Source organism: Pezoporus flaviventris, unplaced genomic scaffold, assembly GCF_033815535.1.
Source record: "Pezoporus flaviventris isolate CSIRO_AGI_PZ_B2104156 unplaced genomic scaffold, CSIRO_AGI_Pfla_v1 ptg000031l, whole genome shotgun sequence".
NCBI classification, from domain to species: domain Eukaryota; kingdom Metazoa; phylum Chordata; class Aves; order Psittaciformes; family Psittacidae; genus Pezoporus; species Pezoporus flaviventris.
In genome coordinates this window covers 69,279,003-69,298,640 of record NW_026892579.1, presented here as the reverse complement: position 1 = coordinate 69,298,640, position 19,638 = coordinate 69,279,003, and the positions used below count along the sequence as shown (strand labels likewise).

Genomic DNA, 19,638 nt, shown 5'->3' with positions numbered 1-19,638 from the left:
TAAAACAACCCGTATTAGACATTTGGTTTCTCATCAGTAAACTTTTGCCCTGCAAACTCTTATGTAGAACATTTACTACTCAGAATGCTTATTTCCCTTTCTAAAGGGCTGGAGAGCAGAGAAATCAAGATTTTATCAGTTTCAGCTTGATTCCTGTGGTTCTCAACTCCTGCAGCAGCAGCCCCATGCAGCACACACAGTCTCCTCCACCTAACACACACATGCTGGTAAGCCACCAGGGAGAAAATCACTGAAAATCAGACACTGGCACCTGCAGCTCTTGGTACCCAAATTAGCTCAGTGGCAATATACCCATGCCCGATCCTAGGGTTTCACCATTTATCCTCTATAAAATTGACCCTTCTCTCTTCCGCTCTTCCAAATGCTTCATCTTCCTTAGCAGTGTGGAAACTCTTCTGCTGTCATGAAGCCTCTGTCATGGCCTCATGACAGAGGCCATGGAGCTGGCTGTTTTAAAGCCTAATACTCACCTGCTCTCCCCATTATGGTGATGGGCCTCAGATGAAGCATGTGAAGCAGAACATGGCTGCTGCTGCTGCCCTCATAAAGATGTTTGTGCTGCTGCTGCTAGCAAAGGCATGGGGCAGTCCACAGGATATGGACTGCTGGATATTTTCTCTGTTCAACTTTCCAGAGGAAACATTCTGAACATTGCCTAAGTACATCCAGGTTCTTCAGGGATCTTTCTCACTCTGAATTGCTCCAGAGCTTTTCCTCCTCTCATGGCCTGTTGTGATCAGCTATGAATGCTGCCAGGAAATGCTAGGCTTTGGAAGCAGTCTTCCTAATCTTGTTTCTCTGTTACCCTCTGGCACAGAGGTCTGGATTTTCAGGTATTAAGAGCTAATAACTTAATTTGTTAATGTGGAGAGACGGGAATGCTTGGGCAAGGGTGTCAAAGGATTAAGGTCAATCCCTGTGGTGATTAGCCTTAAGAGTCTATGGAGATCAACAGAAATGTACTGACAGTGAACCCACCGCTTAGTGCCTCACAGCTGATGCATCTCCCACCCAGCTGATGTGCAGTGCTGGCTCCTCGTGAGCAGTTTGATTCACTGATGTTAGATCTTTACAGAGAGGCTGCCATTCAGCAGAACGTGGTTTTGGACAAAGATGACCGTATCTCATGAGTTTTAGAGGGAAATGATAGAACTTCTCTAATTCATTAGAGTTTTAACACAGACATATCTCCTACAGCACTGCACCACAACCAAGTGTTCCTTAGTGACTGACCATGGTCACTATTTTGGGTGGGCCTTCTGTGCAGCTCTAGGGTCCAAGAGTGTTTCCAAATTAATCACCAGTCTGGAATCTTACTCCACACAGTTTGAATGAGGCTGTGCTGATGCCAAAAAGCTCTTTTCTGGAGAAGCATCTTTTAATGGTTGGCTACAACCTGAAAGATGAATGCAAACTGAGCCAGCCTTACCTGGCAATGGTGAATGACAGGTTGAGAGAGCGGGCAGGAAACACAAGATCCTTTTCCCTGCTGCTGTCTTTCCTGCTCCTCAGAGACAAGAAACCAAGGGAACAGGTACCACTGCCAGGCTCTGCTAGGCTGGGGACAAGAGGAGCAGGCAGGCAGCTGGGTGCTTTCACAGCAGATACTGCTCCCTCAGGTCTTCATTCCATACATTCAAGTTCTCATTAAGGGCTTGTCAAAAGGCATCCAGAAGCAGAGGATCTGGGTCAGTCTTCACACTGCCCTTCTCTGATGCAGACGCAGCTAGGGAAGCTCTTACACCACCTTAACAGAGGCTGGGATCTGGTTTTTGAATGCTCCTCTGTGCTGACTGACAAAACTCTTGCTCACTGTGATACCTTGCAGGCACCCTGTAACCTCACAGCCAGCCAGCCCTGTGTTGTATCAGCCTCTCCCGTCAGCTGCAGCAAGACACGCATTGGGAACCTCCTCACACGTCACTCTCGGTTCGCAGGAGTGACCCTCAGAGCCCAGGGATGGCTCTTCAAGCCCGGTGGGGTCCCCTCCAGAAGGCGCTGTTGTCCTGACATTACTGTTAAGCACTATTCCACATTAGCCCTGCGACAATACAATAGGATCTCATGTCAAAGTAAGGTAAGTAACTGCTTTCCAGTGGTACAGTAAGTAGTGAACTCAGGTGGAGCCTGGGGATAGGTTCTCAGGGCAATCAGGCTGGCAGTAGTTTGTAGCTAATACATGTCTTATGCATTTGGAATGATAAAAACAATAAAAAGGGCTCTACCTCAGGTACCAGATCTCATCCTGAAGAGGGTGGGAAAATGAAACTCAGCAGCACTTCACTTCCTCCTGGATTGCAGAATTCAGTCCCCAGCAAAGCCCTGGTTTTACCTCCCACCACCCAAACCCAACACTGCTTCAACTCACTGAAGAGAGACTGGTCACAGCAGAGCTGATCAGCTGAAGTATCTGAGCCACACCTGAAGAGATCTAGGGAGGGAGAAGCTTCATAGCACACACGTATTTTGCTGTTCACCCATTTGGATGCAACACAGTCCCAGAATGTGGTAGTGATGCCGCTTTGTATTGTGTGGCTCCCAGTCCTCCTCTGTCCAAACATGGCACCAGTAACAACCCAATCTGCATTCCTTTGAAGAGAGCCTACTGGGCTCACACAGCCTACCTCTGCTTTGGCAGGCCCAGAGATTCAGGAAGAGAATTACCTACAGTCCACTGCGAAATCTCCACTTACTGATGGGCTTTGCTGTCATTAGTAATAACAGTGATATCATCTGAGCTTTAATTTACTTGCTTTGCATGAATATAAATGGCAGCTATCTCAGCAATAAACATCATTATGGGATCTTAATGATCCTACGCAAATCCAACCAACTCATCCTCCCGTCACAGCTGCTCAGTCAGGCCAAGCAGAAAATCAAAATATTTCCCACGAAATGACCAAGACATTTTCTCCACCAGGTACACGGGAGAGAGGGAAATTACTTGATCAGATACAGCAAACCCTGCCTACAAGGACAGATCCTTCTATGTTTATATTATATATAACATAAATATATCTATTTATGTTATAGAACTGGGCTTCACTTGCAAAATTCCAGTTATTGAATTGAGCAGCTTGTCATCTGTGTCAGTGCTGGGCAGGAATCAGAAGAAAACCCACCTCACCATGCTCTGGTACAATTTAACAGGTTCCGCTGCCCCTTCTTCGGCTGAATACAGGTTCATGCAAATCTGAAAGGTCACTGCAGTTAGAGAGATATGTGTGTGAATTAGAGACGCAAAGGGATTCTTACACTTCCTACAGATTGTGGCACTTAAAAATCATGGAGCTTTTTTTGGAATGTGAGCAAAGCTCTGGGGCAGTTCCTCAAAGCCCTTCGTCGTTACAGAGACCAGCACCAACCATTCCGGCTGCTGCCCACCACAGAGATGGTGTCATGATACGGCCTGGCTCACTCCTGGTCCCGCTCCTCAGGCCCTGCGTGTGTCTGTGCATGGGTACATGTGCGGTCAAGGCGATGCCCCCATATGTCAGGCTACGGCAGGCAAGTCCCTGAGCCTTTGTGAATTGGTCCAGCCCTAGAGCTGGTGGTTGACCTTGGCCTCATTTTCACCAGCATCATTCCCACAGCAAAACATAGGGTTCTGCCTGAGCTAAGAGGCATGGGCTAGAAATCCCATACCGAGGACTTGGTATGGCTTAGAGGGTGGTGAGCCTCTGGTGGCACTTCAACCCTCTCCGTAATTCAGACACAGAATCAGCCAAAAAACTGCAAAGGGAGAGCTAAAGGGGGTGTCTGTGACTCAGCACCTGCAGCCCTTGTGCTGTTTTGAAATGTCATAACCAAACAGAAGGTGGGAAATAGCAACTCTGCGTTTAATATTCTGCATGCACTTTCTCTCACTGCTCAGCATATCAGTCCTATAGCGACTGCAATGAAGCTATAAGGCACAAAGGAATTTCCTGAGATAATTGCTGCCATCTCCCAGCAGTTTCTGCAAAGAGAGCAACTGCCTGACCATCAGGACCCACAAGCTCATTTTCACAACACTTCCCTTGTTTTATGCACTATTAAATCCTACCTGCAATGAGCAAATCGGTCAATCAGAAGCTAATAATCATTAGCTGCAAATCAAATACAGCAGAGATCACAGGGTGTCCTCCCCTGGCCCTGCTGCTCCCGCAGCGATTGTCTGCCAGACCCAGCCATGGACCCGAGAGTCAGCCATGCTTATTCCTGCTTTCCTGCCCGGTCCGTGGCGGGAGCAGAACCATCACTGGGAGTAAAGCCCAAACCCCTCTGCCCGTTCTGCGAGGAGCTGGGCCCAGAGAGCTGCAGAGGCCCAGGAGCTGCAGGGAAGGGAAAGCTCCTGCTGGGGCTGGGGCAGCCCCAGTGCAAGGGGCAGGCCAGGCGAGGCTGCTGCCAAGGCACAAGGCGCTGTCCCACGACAGCACAGCGGGAGCGCCTGGTCCCACGCTCCCTGCCACCATCCCCAACCACGCTGCAACAGCTGAGACTGGAGACGGGCTCCTGCCTGGAAAACCATCCGGCAGCCAGCGTCAGCGACAGCCTCCTGTGCGGGACAGAGCACAGCAGGATGTCCTGGACTGAACCACCCGGAGCAGACGGCAGCGCTCCCTCCTGCACCCCGCGGTGCTGACCCAGCATGCGGTGCGGGCTCCCTGCTCGCCAGGGTCATGGCTGTCCCAGTGTCCCAGGACACTGCCAGCATCCAGCTCAGTGCCCTGAGCACAACCTTTCCCAAGTACCTCCTGGCAAAGACACCAGGCTTGCTCGGGGCTCTGACCAACACTGAACGCCTTCCCGACAAGTTCAGCAAAACATAAAACACAAACACAGGTTGGGCTCAAAGAAATCCAGGCCTTAAAATCCATTTCTCTCTAAGCCAGTAATTGCTAAGCAGCTCTGATCTAATGGACTCACTGAGAGGAAAGCTTCCTTCCAATTACCAGCCCCCTAATTTTACCACTGGCGAGCCATCCTCTCCAGGGTTCAGCCGCTGCTCCAGCTCCCAGCTCGTACATTGTGGACCAGCTCAATTTATTCTCATTATTTCCCCAAGAATATTTGCTTTTTTTAAGCAGCTCTTGATATTTTCATTACTGTGGCAGCAATCTGTCTCTGTGACATTCTCAGAATGGAAGCAGTGGACATTCTCCAGACCTCAGGACAAAGCCAAAAATATTTCCCTGCTCAACTGGCACTCATAATTGCCCATGAGTTATTCAGATCAGCATGTCTTTTTCAGATTCCCGCAGAGCCAAGGCAGCAGGACCCCAAAGACCTGCATTTGCAGACATTGCCTGCAATTCCAGGCAGGACTCACAGCAGGATTCAAGGACAGTGGTACAGGAAGGTATACACAGGGTGAACATTTCCCAGTTTCCTCAGACTGGCCGTGCCAGACATAAAAATGGATTTTGTGATTTCTCTTGCTTTTGCACTACAAACTATTTAAGAAATAATCCTACCAATGGTAAGTCCATAGTGTTGATCTGTGTGTGAACTGTGAGAGAGAAAACCTGACTTCAAACAGTAATGGTGTTTAACGGTGATTAGGAACTAGACTTATTTTGATGCTGACAAGAATCCATTTCCAGCTTTGGTTGCCTCTCCCGTTTGTATCCTACCACTGAATGTAACTCTGTGAAGGTTTCGAAATGCTAATATAAAACCACCACAGCAACGTCTGTGATGGCCAGAGCAGTCCTGGATCATTCCCCATCCAGACAGCAATCCTGGCACCTGATCTGTCCATCACACCAGTCCCCATCGCATCTTCCTGAAGAAGAGTCTTCCGTGAGTACCGTCTGTTGTCCCTCGACCCGAGAGGAGCTTCCTGTAAACACTTTACCAGTGCCAAGCCCTCTCTGTGCCCGCACAGCCCTTAAATCACCCACCATGTGTTAAGGCTGATGCGGCTTGCTGTGTCCACATCGCTGCCCCATCACGGTGTCCTCATGCCTCCCCCTCTGCCCGCTCGGTCCCTCCTGCTGTCTCTCACCATACCCTCTGGTCAGAAGCTGTCAGGCTCAAGAGCTCTGTGTTCTGGCTCTGTATTTGCATAACACACAGTACTGTGGAGTCCTAATTCATGACAGAGGCTGCAGGTGCTACCACAACAGCAACAAGGACCTTATAGGTAAAAAACCTCATCAGTACGTCCTGTCCCACTGACCTTTCTGGTTTGACTTAGATGCAGATGCCAGGTGCCTGGCACCACAAACCACAAGACAAAAGGCTTGCAGAGCTCATCAGACCTCTCCAAAAGGAGACCAAAAGGTTTATGGTGTAACAGGTACGTCTGACAGAGCTTATTCACCACACACAGGATGCTGCTATGTAGCAGCATCATGGAGGCAAGACATGACACTCACAGAGAACAGGACAAAGTCACTTTTTAATGTTTTCTGGTTAACACAAACCATGTCTGCTCACACACTGGGTACAAATTTGCTATAAATCCACAAGTCCTCAATTCCAAAGGTAACATTTGTGTTAAAGGGGCAGCTGGAAAGGAATCTAACTTGTGGTGTCACTCAGAGTTGCTCTGCTGTCTGCCAGTGACAAACATTCCAGCAGGAAAACCCCAGGGAAAAGGAGCACTCTGCTGCTTTTACAGTGGGTGAACATCCTCCTCGATAGCTCTGATAAAACACAGAGAAGGATACAAGAGGCAGAGGAGCCCATTCAGCTGCCTGCCCAAGCAGCAGCAGGGAAGGGAGCCGAGGCTGCAGCTCTACTCACTGCTCCTGCAGCAGGGAGCATCCGCCTAATCCCGGGGGTGTGCAAGGCCTTTATACTGGCATACAGACAGGCTGCAGCCTCTCAGAAGCCCCTTGGCCAGCACCTCTATATTAACTGGTGCTTCTCTGTCCTGAAACTCCACGACAGCTTTCTGCCCTCTCTGCAGTCTATGCTGCTTTCTTCCTGCCTGACTTCCTGTGGGACAGCGGGAAGCACCCACCCGCTGCTCTTCCAACACCCGGGTTTCACGTGCACGTGGCTGTGCCAGAGGTTCTATGCTCCCATCCGAACCACAGCGGTGACTTCTGGACAAATTCTGTCTTCAGTGGAAGTCTCAGTGCGGGATCCTTGTCTGGCTTATTACTGTGTCCCTTTCTTGCTTTTCCTTCTACCAGTGAAAGAGCAGGCCTGCAGTCACTGAAACATGTTGCCAGCACAAAACCCCATTGTACCACAGTCTATGAGAGCAGCACACAGCCCCAGCACTTCACATTAAGTTCTCCTTAAACTACTTCGCTGCAGTTTTACCTGTTTTCCACCGATGGCCACAGACCCATGAACAAAAACCCCAGCTCTCCCTTCCCCAAACTCAACAATCCAAGAGAAGGAAAGAAAAAAGCCATGAAACCAATCATGAAGCCGAAGGTCGGTCATGAGTCCAGTCCAAGCTGTCAGTGAAATTAGGCCTTAAAAGATTAAGATACAAGCAGGGTATCTGTATGACAGAACTAGAGTAAAAATAGATTACAAATGTCCCAGTCTCTTCAATAAACAATGTTCTACCTGGTTATTAAATCTCTGTTCTGTTTCCTCACCTGAGGAAATGGAACTGCAGCTCCTATAAAACTCTCAGGTATATTTTCACACTGAGATAAAACTCAGTGCACACCAGCTGATGATTTTGAGAGGGATTCTCAAGCTTACACAAGGGTTTACCATGACTCCGGCACAGGAGAGCCTTCTCAATTTAGCTTATTTCCTCAGGTAAAAGAATACCACTGGAGCATGAGGCAGTTCAGATGGTCAGTGTAGTCCTTTTTCACTCCAGTGTATTAAGAAATGATGCCTGGCCACTCATGAGACCCTCTGACAGAAGAAATAACTGGAATAGCCTCTAAAAAAACCAAGAACATCTGGGGCATAATTCTGCATCCATGGTCCCCTGCTCCACCCTGAGCAGGCTGGCTTGTTCTGGGGAAAGGTGAAATGGGAAAAGTAGAACTCAACTGGAAAACAGCAGTCAAATGGGAACTAGCAAGTTAAGCTGTGCAGATTAAAAACCACTGTTTAATGCCAGTGACTTGCAACTCATGGTTATGCTGCTTCCACTTAAGCACTTGTCACTAACCTCATCCATCACTCTCTTCTGCACCATGGCAAAAGGCTGCAGAGTTTAGTGCTGGCTGAGGACAGAGGAGGACTGGATGGCATGCAGGAGAGAGCGGCAGAGCTGCAAAAAAGAGGAGAGTCTGGACGGGGGAATTTCCAGAACTGAACAAACTCTGCTTGTGCTGGCTTGAACGAGAGCTGAATTAAGCAAGCGCTGACTGCTTCCGAGAATCGCACATCCTCGCTGCCAAGGACGATGAGAGGGCAGTGGAAGGAGGGGAGAAACTGAAGCACAAACACAAGAGTGAGAGAAGCCAGGACAGAGCGACTGGGGCTTGGAGGGGACCCTGGGCTAAGGTCGAGCTCCCCACGCGCTGTTGTTTCAGTGTCATGGAAAAAGGCTGACACAATCCATCAGAACACAGACTGCAGACCCCACGCCTGTATCCCATCCCTGCTATCAAGCATGCAGCCCCAGAAAGTGCTACTGAACTTAGGTTTGAAGGGCTGCATCTGCTACCATTTCATCTCTTGCAACATTCTCTTCCTTTCTCATATCCTCTCTTTGCCAGTAGAAAGCAGAGCAGACACAGCAGCTAAATAAACAATGTTTGGGTTATAGGACTTAGCTGTACAATTGAGAGGACATGCATTAGTGTCACAGGCCTATGGACAAGTGATGAAACACACATCCCACCCGCTCTACATCAGCATTTGGGAAATCAGGACCATTCGTTGCATATTTCCATACTAAAACTATCTGTGCCTTAAAAATTGCACCTACTGCCTGGATAAAATAAGGCAAATCTTCCTTGGTGTGTGTGCCCATAAGACATCAGCAGAATACTACAACAAGATGCAAGAAGAAAGGAGGATGCTAAGGCTCAGTGCCACAACCAAGCTGGCTGCACCCAGCCGTTCAGAATGGTAAATGTTATGCATCTCTCTAAATATGCCTTGGTCAGAGATTTCCCAACCCATCAGAGGCTGAGTTCTTCAGTTTCCAGAGACCCAGTTTAAGATAAAGAGACCTGGGCTAGTTTAGAAAATCCAGCCTTCACAGGCGGTTTGATCATCAGAAACGCAGGCAGCCTGCATCGACCGTCACTTTGAGAACACTGCTCCTCCTGTGCCAAGGATCAAGACCTCAGGAGGTTTCATTGCTCACATCAGTGAGAAAAGACAGAAAGACAAAAGACTAAAAGGTCCTTCCAGCCCAGAATCCCCACTGGCAACTCCCAAAGCGTCATCAGCACCGACTGGATTGAAAATCAAGTCTCTTTCAGGCTACTGAAGCACACATTTCTACTTTGCAGTAACATGTCATGGCACAGAGTTTTTACATAATCTAGAACCACCTTGGTTTTGAAATCAGTAAGAACCCCACCAGCTTGTAAGGGTCTGATGGGTAGAGGTGCTTCTGACTTACACTGGATCTGAAACTTCTTCCAATTTTCAGCACTGTTTAACAACAAAGGGACACAAGGGGGTTATAATGCTTAACACTAACAGAATGTCTTATGGTTGTTTAAATCAATTTTGCTTGCTTGCATTTGTTAATCCTTCCCCAGAGTTTGTAACACACAGCTTCAGCTCTGGGCTGGCGCACGACAGTCACATGGTTAATCTCTCCAGTCTGCTGACATCCAAACCAATCCAGTTTCCAGCCCAACTTTGTTCTTTTCTGGCTGGGCCACAAAGGAAGAAGGAGCACAACGATGCACTGAAGCTGATTTTCATCTGCATCAGTTATTTTTTTTAGTATGAGACCAGCTCTTCAGGAGCATTACAACACTACCACGGAGATTTGAAAACCCAAAAAGTGAGGCTTAACAGCAGATGGTATGAACAAGTTGTGTGGCTTTCAGACACCCATCCTGCGAGCAGCTCTGTCTGCATAAATGAGTTTGGCTGCAACTTGCAGGACTGGGGCAACCAAGGTGATGAATTCCTTAAACTTTCAAAATTAAATACATACATAAATGAAGTGAAAGCTTTTCTAATTACTGCCTTGATCGAGAGCTTCTGCCAGCTTGCTCCTGAGCTACTTCAGGCTGACTGCTCAGCACTAAGCACTTTCCCCCTTCTCACAGTGCCAGCTCCCTGCAGCATCTTCCTACATGAGCCAGGGCAAAGACAGGCAGGGCTCAGCTGTGGATCAGCAAACCCCACGTGGGAGCCCGCAGGCAGTGCAGCTCAGACCCCCAGGGCTCCTGACACCCATTTCCAGCACAACCAGAGGACAGAAAACCTCCCACTCCAAAGGCAGAGGTGACAAGCAGCACAGGAGTGTGTCGCATCGAGTTGCAGCATCGCCTGAGACCTGATGTGTGTGTGGGGCAAGGAGAACTTCCCTTCACACTTGCCATTCTCGGTATGGGAGCTGTGAGGCAGGCCTTTGAGCAGCTTCAGAGACGTGTCCACAAGGAAACCTCCTGCAATGGCTGTGTTTCTGCTGGGATTACGAAGCAGGGGTGGGGAGGTCCTCCAGCCAAGGGGAGAGTATGGGCAGATGCATCGCCAGCACCACTGCCCGTGGGGCACACCAAGTCTGCAGCTGTCGGAGACAACAGCAGCAGGAAATGCGACTGCCCTGACTCTAGAGCAAGATCTTGTACCACCAAAGGTGCCTCTCTGCCATGGATGAAGTTAGCTAGGAGAGAGCTGGGTCAAGGAGCCACAGAGCAGAGGGGTGGGGAGAGGAGAAAGGGTCTAGACCTCTGGTGGAAATATGGGATCTAGACTGGTGGAAAGCTGGATGCTTGAGAGACAGCTATGGGGTGGATTCATGATCTGGTGAGAAAATCTGTCCAGAGAAAGCTTTTCTCTCTAGTCACAAGAAATGGGGGACGGATGAGGGAGGTCTGGGGTATAGATCAAATGGAAAGAAACCAGGAACATCTGAGTGCTTAGAAGGAACATCATCACACTAGCAAAAGCAAGCACTAAATGCTAGGAGATGAAGTAGTTAAGTCGCTTGCTTAATTCAAGTGAAGAGTGGTCCCAGGGATGAAGCCAGGGCTCATTATGACAGAGGCGTTTTGTGTGTCCCCTTGCAGAAGGTGGAACATGAGCTGGGACCTAAGAAGAAGAAGGGCTCGTCTGGATAAAGCAGCTGAATGCCCCCAAGGAGGGCTGGGCTGCACGGACACTGAGGTGGCCACTTAAACCAAAGTCAGCCCAGCATGAAAAACCTTGTGCGGTGCTGAGCTGGAGCAGCAGGAGCAGCAGCTGGAGCCAGAGGCAGCTGCCCTCTGAACAAAAAGCATGCCACAGGACACGATGCATTCAGGGGAAAAACAGGCCCGTGCCAGCTCTAATTGGCCTCTAAAACGACGAGTTATTCTTTTGTATTTAATCTCTGCGCTTTGTTTCCCCATCTTTAAAACATCCTTTCATCTCACTGAGGTTTGGGGGAAATTAATTAATTGTTCATCAACTGCTCAGATACAATAGAGATCGGCACAAGTTCAAGAGGAAATTAATAACTCTGCCTCTGGAAGAGGGTGTGATCAGAGCTGGGTAAATAAGGCAGAAGGACACACACTGAACAATGAAGAGAAACTAAATAATGAAAGCTGCTCATTAAGTGAGCCAAGTCCATTCTGTGCTCTGAGGGTGGCAGGGACCCTGTGGGGAAACCAGCATGGGAGCCTGTAATTAAAGACTCTATAATAATGTGAACACACCAGGGGGGCAAATTTAGGTTGCACAAGGAACCTTAATTCTGTTATTTTCTAACTTTTCAGCGTTTGACTTTCAACCTTAATAACGCTCTTTCAGTGCAGTTTTTAGCTGTGTAGTGTCATAAAGAGGTGTGGGCATCACACTTTCCTTCCCCAGTTCCAGCAACGGGATGTCTATTCTGATTTATTCTGAGAAGTGTGCACAAAAGAGCCATTAAAGGCTTAGAAAAATAATCAGTTTGAGTTGGTGTTCAAACAAATGCAATCCAGCTTTTGGGGGCTGTGGGTTTGTGTGCATGTAGCCAAATCCAGTATTTTCTTAAGCCAAAGAACAGCACATGCAACACAGCACACACATACTACAGCCTGATTTAAAAATAAAACTTGTACTGGACAGAGCTGGTCAGTGGTCTGCAATGCAACCTCTTCCCCAGTCAAAACCCCAACAAAAACAACCAACCAAACAAAGAAAACTCCAACAAAAAAGCTTTTTCATGACACTGAACAGTTCTGCAACAATAAAGAACGCTTGTGGCAAGGCTGCAGAAGAGCTCTGTGGGTCTGAGTGGTGGGCTTCCCAGCCCAGCAGCAATACAGCACTCCCAAGCACCCCACAGTGCCCCAGAATCCCCTGACACAGGGACATTTCCTCCCCCGTGTCTGAGCTGAGCACCCCAGGAGGGAATGGAGCAGCCCTGGCACAGGGTTATGGTTTACTGAGCGCTGCTCCCACCCACCTCCCGGACTGCCGGTACCTCCAAGCAACCCGGCATCCAAAAGGGAACTGGCCGGCCGGTGGGATCCCAGCACGTGGCCACAGCTGTGGCTGCAGACTGCCCTCATCCACACATGAACACTCCTGCCAGAAACTGCTGCTGCTGCTGCACATGTTACAGGGAAGCAAGGGTGAGAATACCTGCACCCCGTCTGCAAATCCCCCTGTGGAAATGGGTGCTGTGATCATCTGCAAATTGTCCCTCCCTTCCAGAGGCCTCCTGTGTGACAAGCAGACAGAGGGGGAGCAGGGCACCAACCCTCCCTGTCCAGCCTGGCAATCTGCAGCAGCCACCTCCTGACAGCCACACTTTTAGCGACAGGTTCTGATGAACACAAATTCCACATGAGCATCATTGGGTTTAAACTGCCACAGGCATGGGCTTAATTCTCTGCCTCTTTTCTCCCACCTGACAAACCCAAAAGCCTTCCAGCCTCAAACCGAGATGCCTGAACCTTGCTTTCCATGGCAGAAAACAGGTCTGTGTCCTGAGCAGCCTTGGCAGAACCTCACAAGACAGCAAAGCTTGGCTGTAAACCCCTGCTCGTTGACTCACTGGTCTTATCTGAAACCCAGCTGCTGACCCTGCAGGTCTGAGATCAAAAGAGAAAACCACAGAAAACTCTGCTCAGAGCAGCAGCAGAGCCAGCGCCTTGGACCGATGGGCTGCCTCCAGGCTCACCTGTCCCAGTACAGGGCAACTCCAACCTGAGGGCCAGGGCCCCAGCAGAACCGGTATCCAAACACCAACTAAATTTAGCACCTATGTTAGTGCATCTATAGAGATATTATTGACAATAAAACCAAATTCCTATTAATGCTAACACAAAACAAGAAGAGGAATCACATCAGTAGAAGTGAATGACTTTTTGGTGAAGGATTTAGAGAGGGAAAAAATGAAAAGCACAAACCAAAATGAAGCTTTATCTAGAATATTGGAATTAATTAAATTTAGGTTTCTTACTTGCTCATTTAAATGATGATTCCATACAGTCATGTCAATCATTCCAGCTTTCATTCACTCTCTGTGGGTTAAACTTCAGTGAATAGACATTGAGTGACTTGACAGAACCACATGCAAATCACCAGCAGAGTCAGGGAAAACAAAACTGGGACAAGTCAATTGAAATCTCAGTTCTTGGCTCAACAGACTCACAGATCAAGCTTAGGATGACTTACAGCAGTCAATCCCACTTTGAACTTCTGAAAGCTACCACACCTGGAAGGCTGAAGGCATTTACAAGAGCATCTCAGCTGTGTTGTACTCCTCAGGAACAAACATCTCCCACCTGTAAATGGTCCCTCCAGAAGACTGACATTCTCCATCAACCCCTAAACCTTTGCAAGCCTTTTCCACTGAAAGCTGTGATTTGTAGCTACATTTTTAGCAGGTCTGAAGCATGCAATCAATACTGGAGGGAGTGAAAATCAAGAATCAGCTTCTCTGCCATGGTGCTAAACAGTTAATCATCTTCATTTGCTTGAAAAAAGCAACCTCAGCAAAATGTCCTACTCATTACAGGAGAACACCTCTGGGGAACACAGCTTCATGCCCTGAGAAAGCTGAGTGATTAAAAATTGGCCTGGATCAACCGGGCTTTCATAGTAAGAGTTACAGTAGAACCACTAGCACATTGAGCCTGTGTAGCTTTCAGCTGCACGTTCCCACAGAAATCAAGGGAGCTTAGGTGGTTAAAGAGTACGCTGGGGGCTTTTCCTGAAGCTTCCTCATAGTGAGAATGTTCACCTACCTTCATCCTGACAGAGCCCATTGCTCTTGCAAATCAAATTGGACTATGAACTTTCCCAGGAAAGCCCAATCTCTGCATGCTTTCTCATACTGACCAGATTATACAGGCCCCTTCTCTTAAGTCCTTCCAGAGCTAATTATCCTGCTGCCCTTTATCCATGATGTTATCCTGCTTCTCCTTGTTACAGGTAAGTCTGCACAATAACATTTCAAAGAACATCCTGTCAGACTGTAGGAATACTGGGCATGTTGGCAAGTGCTAAGGTGAATGCAGATTCAGATATTTAATTACACAGTCAATCACGTCTACAATTCAGACAGCAGCTTAGTTCTCACAGCTTAATTACTTTAATTTCAGATGAATAGCTTGTGTTGTCATAAGCAGTTTGACACTCTGGAAAACAGTCAGAAATTATACTAAGAACAGATAGCTTTACTGCTAGTAAGGAAAAAAGTTTTGGCATCCTTGGAAGTATTCAAAACCTGACTGGATGAGGCCCTGAGCAACCTGATCCAACTCTGAAATCAGCCCTGCTTTGAGCTGGGGGGTCAGGGTGGTGAGGGCTTTGGATCAGAGACCTCCAGAGGTCCCTTCCCAAGTAAAGCATTCTGTGATTCTGGATATAATTCATGAGATAAACCACATCTTTCTCATCCAACTTCATAACTCACGCCAGTCACCAACAACACTGTGTCAGCTCAGCACGTGTATCTGAAATGATCGTGCACAAAGGCAGTATTGTAGTGATGCTCCAGAAGCGTCATTTTTCTTCCAGAGGCATCCTGCATGGCTCACTGAAGTTCACTTTAACCAGCCAGAGGCACAGACATTTCCTGGCTCCTCTGGTCTAGAAGAACCAGATACAAATGTCACAATACGTTCTTCAATAGCTACCAACAGGAGGGGTTAAATAACCAACTTTTATTCCTTTGACCACCCACACATCTTGGGTAGCTCAAAATGCCTGAGCTGACATTTGCTGTTCTGCTTTTCATTTGGAAAACGCAAGAGGAATAGTGTAGGGCCTATTAAAAAGAACAAAGCCGGAGAAATGTGTGGCAAGGTTGTGAAGCAGGCAGCTGATTCACAGTACATCCGAGGCACGGGATGAAGCAAGAGCTGTCAGGAATTGTTAAATGCTCTTACCTGTCCTGCAAAAAGCCCACACACGCCAATAATACAGAGAATGTTGAACACAGCCGAGCCTACGATGGTTCCAACGCCTACGTCTCCTTTCGTGATAAAAACACCTGAAAAACAAGTTCAAGGCAAACTGCGTGAATGGGGAAGAGCAGTTTTCCATAAAATTTGCACAGAAAATTGCAGCCCTCACACCCCATTAACGATTCTAAAGGCACATACCAGTTCTGCCGCTTGTTCTCATGTTGAACAGGGCAGCTTGCAGAGAAAGGTACTAGGGTGAATAAAGGTGCCAGAACTTGCTTTCTGAGGGGACCTGGACAGATTGTCTAATGGAAACCAAATACCTTAGACATGTCCAAGTCACCAACCTCCTGGTCTTGTGATCCCACATTACGAAAGCACAGATCACAGAAGACATTATCTAGGTGTTCCTGCTCCGGCAGGGGGATTGGACTAGATGATCTTTCGAGGTCCCTTCCAATCTCTAGCATACTGTGATACTGTGATACAGTAAGCTCCGTGGGAGCAGCTGGTCGGACACAAATCTGCAGGAAGCTATCTCCCATACAACACTCCCTCAGTGGTATTCTGCTGTCCATCCCCCCTGGCTTCAATAGGCAAGCAGAAGTTTGAGCTGGAGCTGATTTAGAGATGCCTGGCCACTAGCTACTTACACGTTGAATGTTGCCCCTCAGGATGAGTTATGGTGCTGTGTTTCAAGCTCCTTTCAGAACTGTTCTGTCAAATTTGGTTAAAATTGGCCAATGAGGTTAACGGTGGGGGATACCGACAGACGCATCATGGTGCTGCACAAAATTCTTTCCTTAAGAAGTCAGCCTAAAAATAACACTCCATCTCCCACTGTCTGTCAGGCTGCCTGAACTCACCACTTGCCTTTAAGGTGCCAGCATAGTTTAGATATTTTTTTCCACTTTATCCTTTCTCAGAAACATCTTCCACAGAAGCAGTCACTCGCCAGGGGACACTCCACAGTATCTGGTGGATTGCACAGCCAGATAATGATCAGACCATTAAGACTTCTCTAAGCTGTCTGATGGAAGCTGGCTCTATTTTCACTTTGCAATCGCACTATCCTTAACTGGAATACAAGCCCAACTTGATCCAGTTTAAATTCCTACCTCTTAAGGCTTTGCGTGTAATCAGACCTCTCTGCAGAGTATGCAGCTTTGTGAGAATTAATTTGTGCTCTGCATCTGATAGCTGTGACTGAACTAGAATTATCTTCTAGAGAAACTATCTGAGTAATTCTCCTCAGTGATGCAGTGCCTGCCTTAATCTCCCAATTGCTGCTTTGATGATCACCTGCCAACAGGTATGTCGGTGAGTAAAATTGCAAGAACACTCTTCCCTTACACCAGGTAGCATATATAAATACATACATAGAGCATCACTTCGTAACAGATGACTGCAGCCCCTTGTAGCTCAGGGCTGTTGAAGGACCACAGGAGTTTCCCAGGTTTCACACACTTTAGGACTGCTGAATCCCATAACACTTCCCATAAGCAGACAGCTGCTTTGGTAGTGTGATGCTCTGATTAACTTGTTGCTGTGAGAAAGCATCCCAAACCCTCTCCTCCTCCCCACTCTGGGTTTCCAAGAGGGAAGCAGTGTTAGAAGACCAACCAGAGTGGAGATGAGAGAACACAAGGAGTTCACCTGGGTGCCAGCCCAGGAGGCTGGCAGTGCATCCTTTCATGCTATGCCCTGGGATGGTGTGGCAGATAACACAGGACAAGGGACAGGAGGGGACAAGGCTGTACGTGCAGGTGGGTTGTGCTACAGAGGGGACATTAACAGACAGTTACAATAACCTCCCTGCTGGCCCTGGTTTGACAGTCACATCAAACCATTTCCAAGGCAGCCCTGCTGTGGGATAATGTCACCTTTTCAGAGCCACTTCATCTAGTGAGGATTCCCCGCAACTAATCCTATGTGTGCCCACGAGGGAAGGTCCAGGGATTATAAATTAATAGTACAGGCACTCAGCAATCTCATTTCAACTCCCCAAAACCAGGCACGGAGATGTGGAGGTTTCAAGAAGCAGCAGCATTTAGTTACCTATGACAGATGTAAACAACTCAGGAGCAGAGCTTCCTGCGGCCATAAAAGTTGCCCCAGCCACATCTTCGCTAAGATGCAAGCGCTGCAGAAAAACACATCAGAGACATTCATCACAACACTGGGAGGCTGCAGGAATTCAACTAGAAACATAAAGAGTGGGAAACTGCCCGGGTGCAAAGCTTTACATTAACAGAGTTTAAGTAAAGGGAAAAAGTCATCACAGGAATTGGCTACTTAAGTGAGCACCTCCTGGTAGAGAGGGCAGGTTGTGGCAGTGATACCCTTTACAGAGGACAGAAAGAGCAACAACTCTGGACAACAGCCAGGCAGTTTCACCAGTCACGGCCCTTTGTCTCCTCCACGACCCCACCATACACACCTTGTTTCATTTATTTGGCCCTAAAGATTAGGGCTGGAGCTCAGGCTTGGTACACCCCCAGCTGCGTTCCCTGGTATCATTTCAGCCCTCGACATTTAACGTCTCCCCACCCCTTTACACTTGGATGGCCATTAAGGATGCTTACCTTCTACAGCCTTCCCCTCGAAGTGCCCAGGGGCTATATAAACCAGGGGGTTCTGGAAGGGAAAAGACCCACTACTCTATGAAATCGTCATCGGCACACACTGTTTCCAAAGATTTACTTGGTTAATTACTTCCTTTATGTTTTCTGCATTCCCACTGCTCCATCTGCACAAGCCACTGCTCAGCAAACACATCGAGGCTGTTACAGCCCACATGCTTTGCTGGCACCTTCCACAGTTTAATGAGTAGCTATAAAAAGCCATCCCCCACCACACAGCCATAAAGTGCTGAGCTGTTACTACACAGAGCTGTCTTGCTCACACGTGTGTGGCTGCTGTGGTATGAGCGAGGGAAGGCAGCTCAGGGTGGTGGGAGGTTTCCCTACCAAAACTGCTCCAGGCAGCACTCCAAGCCTGGCAGGATGGAGGAAGCCTCCCCCCTCCCTCCTCCCTCCGTACTGGTGCAACTTTTATCGTTACCAAAGCACATTTGCACAGAGACAAGATTGCAGAAATCTTCCCACCAACCTTATCTGGACTGAAAATCCCCTAAAGGATGTTCTAGGCCCGTAAGAGAATGTAACTCTATCCACTGACTGTACATGTATATCAGAAAACCTGCATTTTCCTTTTTCCCTTGTTATGGGAACAAGGGAAAAGGAAAAGAGGTGCCCTCAGCAGGAGTGCTTTTCAAGCAGGAGACCACAGCATCGGTGCACTACTATAAAAGTTTGTGGAACTTGATTAAATGGAAATCATTTTATGGAAAATGATTTTATATAGAATTAAAGCTACTGTAGAAGTCAGGACGACAAGTAGATCCCCAGCCAGTTTCTTCTGCAGGATTCTCTATGGAAACGTAGACACAATCATCCTACAACAGCTGGTCTGCAACTCGATGGTGTCTTCTGAAAGACAAGACCATCAGCCAAGGAAACCAGCTGATGCGCCATCCCTGGACACATCCCAGGCCAGGCTGGATGTGGTTCTGGGCAATCTGATCTAGTTGATGGTGTCCTTGCTCACTGCAGGGGGGTTGGAACTGGATGAGCTTTTAGGTCCCTTCCAACCGAAATTATTCTGTGATTCTATGACTACCTGTGGGGATGGGTTAATTTAAACCTATAGTAGGTTCTCTCGAGGACAGGTCCTAGATAATTTACTGCAATGCAGATGATGATTAAGTTAATACAGTAGAGAAGGAAATGCGGCACGCTATGCGGGAGGCAGATATCGTCTCTGCTATTTGAAGAGAAATGTTTCCAATTGATGTATGACGTTATCTGTGGCATGTAAACACTCTGCTACACCAATAACAGAGAGTGGCTGGGCACAGGAAAGTACAAGTTAGCTTAGAAAATAACTGAAAATCAGGAATTCATGTAAGCACATCTGAACTAAGGCAGAGTGTGACTGTCTACCATAGCAAGTGTTCTGGAGGAAATCCTCATCTCAGTACACACACCTGGGAGTGCAAATGCCTTGTTGGTTCAACTCAAGAACCACTTTCCAAACTAGGAGAAGCTAAGCCAGAAAAAGGGTGTTTAGTTTTGAGTTAGTGCATCTAAACTACGATCCACTGTAGAACTGCTGTTCG

At 47.8% G+C, this 19,638-nt stretch overlaps 1 protein-coding gene across 5 annotated transcripts in view; it reads right to left on the bottom strand.

The window, feature by feature from the left end:
• The window catches only part of SLC24A3 (solute carrier family 24 member 3), a 167,880-nt gene that overhangs the window by 37,954 nt on the left and 110,288 nt on the right, over window positions 1–19,638 (bottom strand). For all 5 annotated transcript variants that reach the window (XM_061461777.1, XM_061461778.1, XM_061461774.1 and 2 more), the window contains exons 5-6: window positions 17,517–17,601; window positions 15,441–15,544 (exon numbers count right to left, since the gene is read on the bottom strand). In XM_061461777.1, the coding sequence (XP_061317761.1) occupies window positions 15,441–15,544; window positions 17,517–17,601 (189 nt within the window). The remainder of the gene's footprint in view (window positions 1–15,440; window positions 15,545–17,516; window positions 17,602–19,638) is intronic.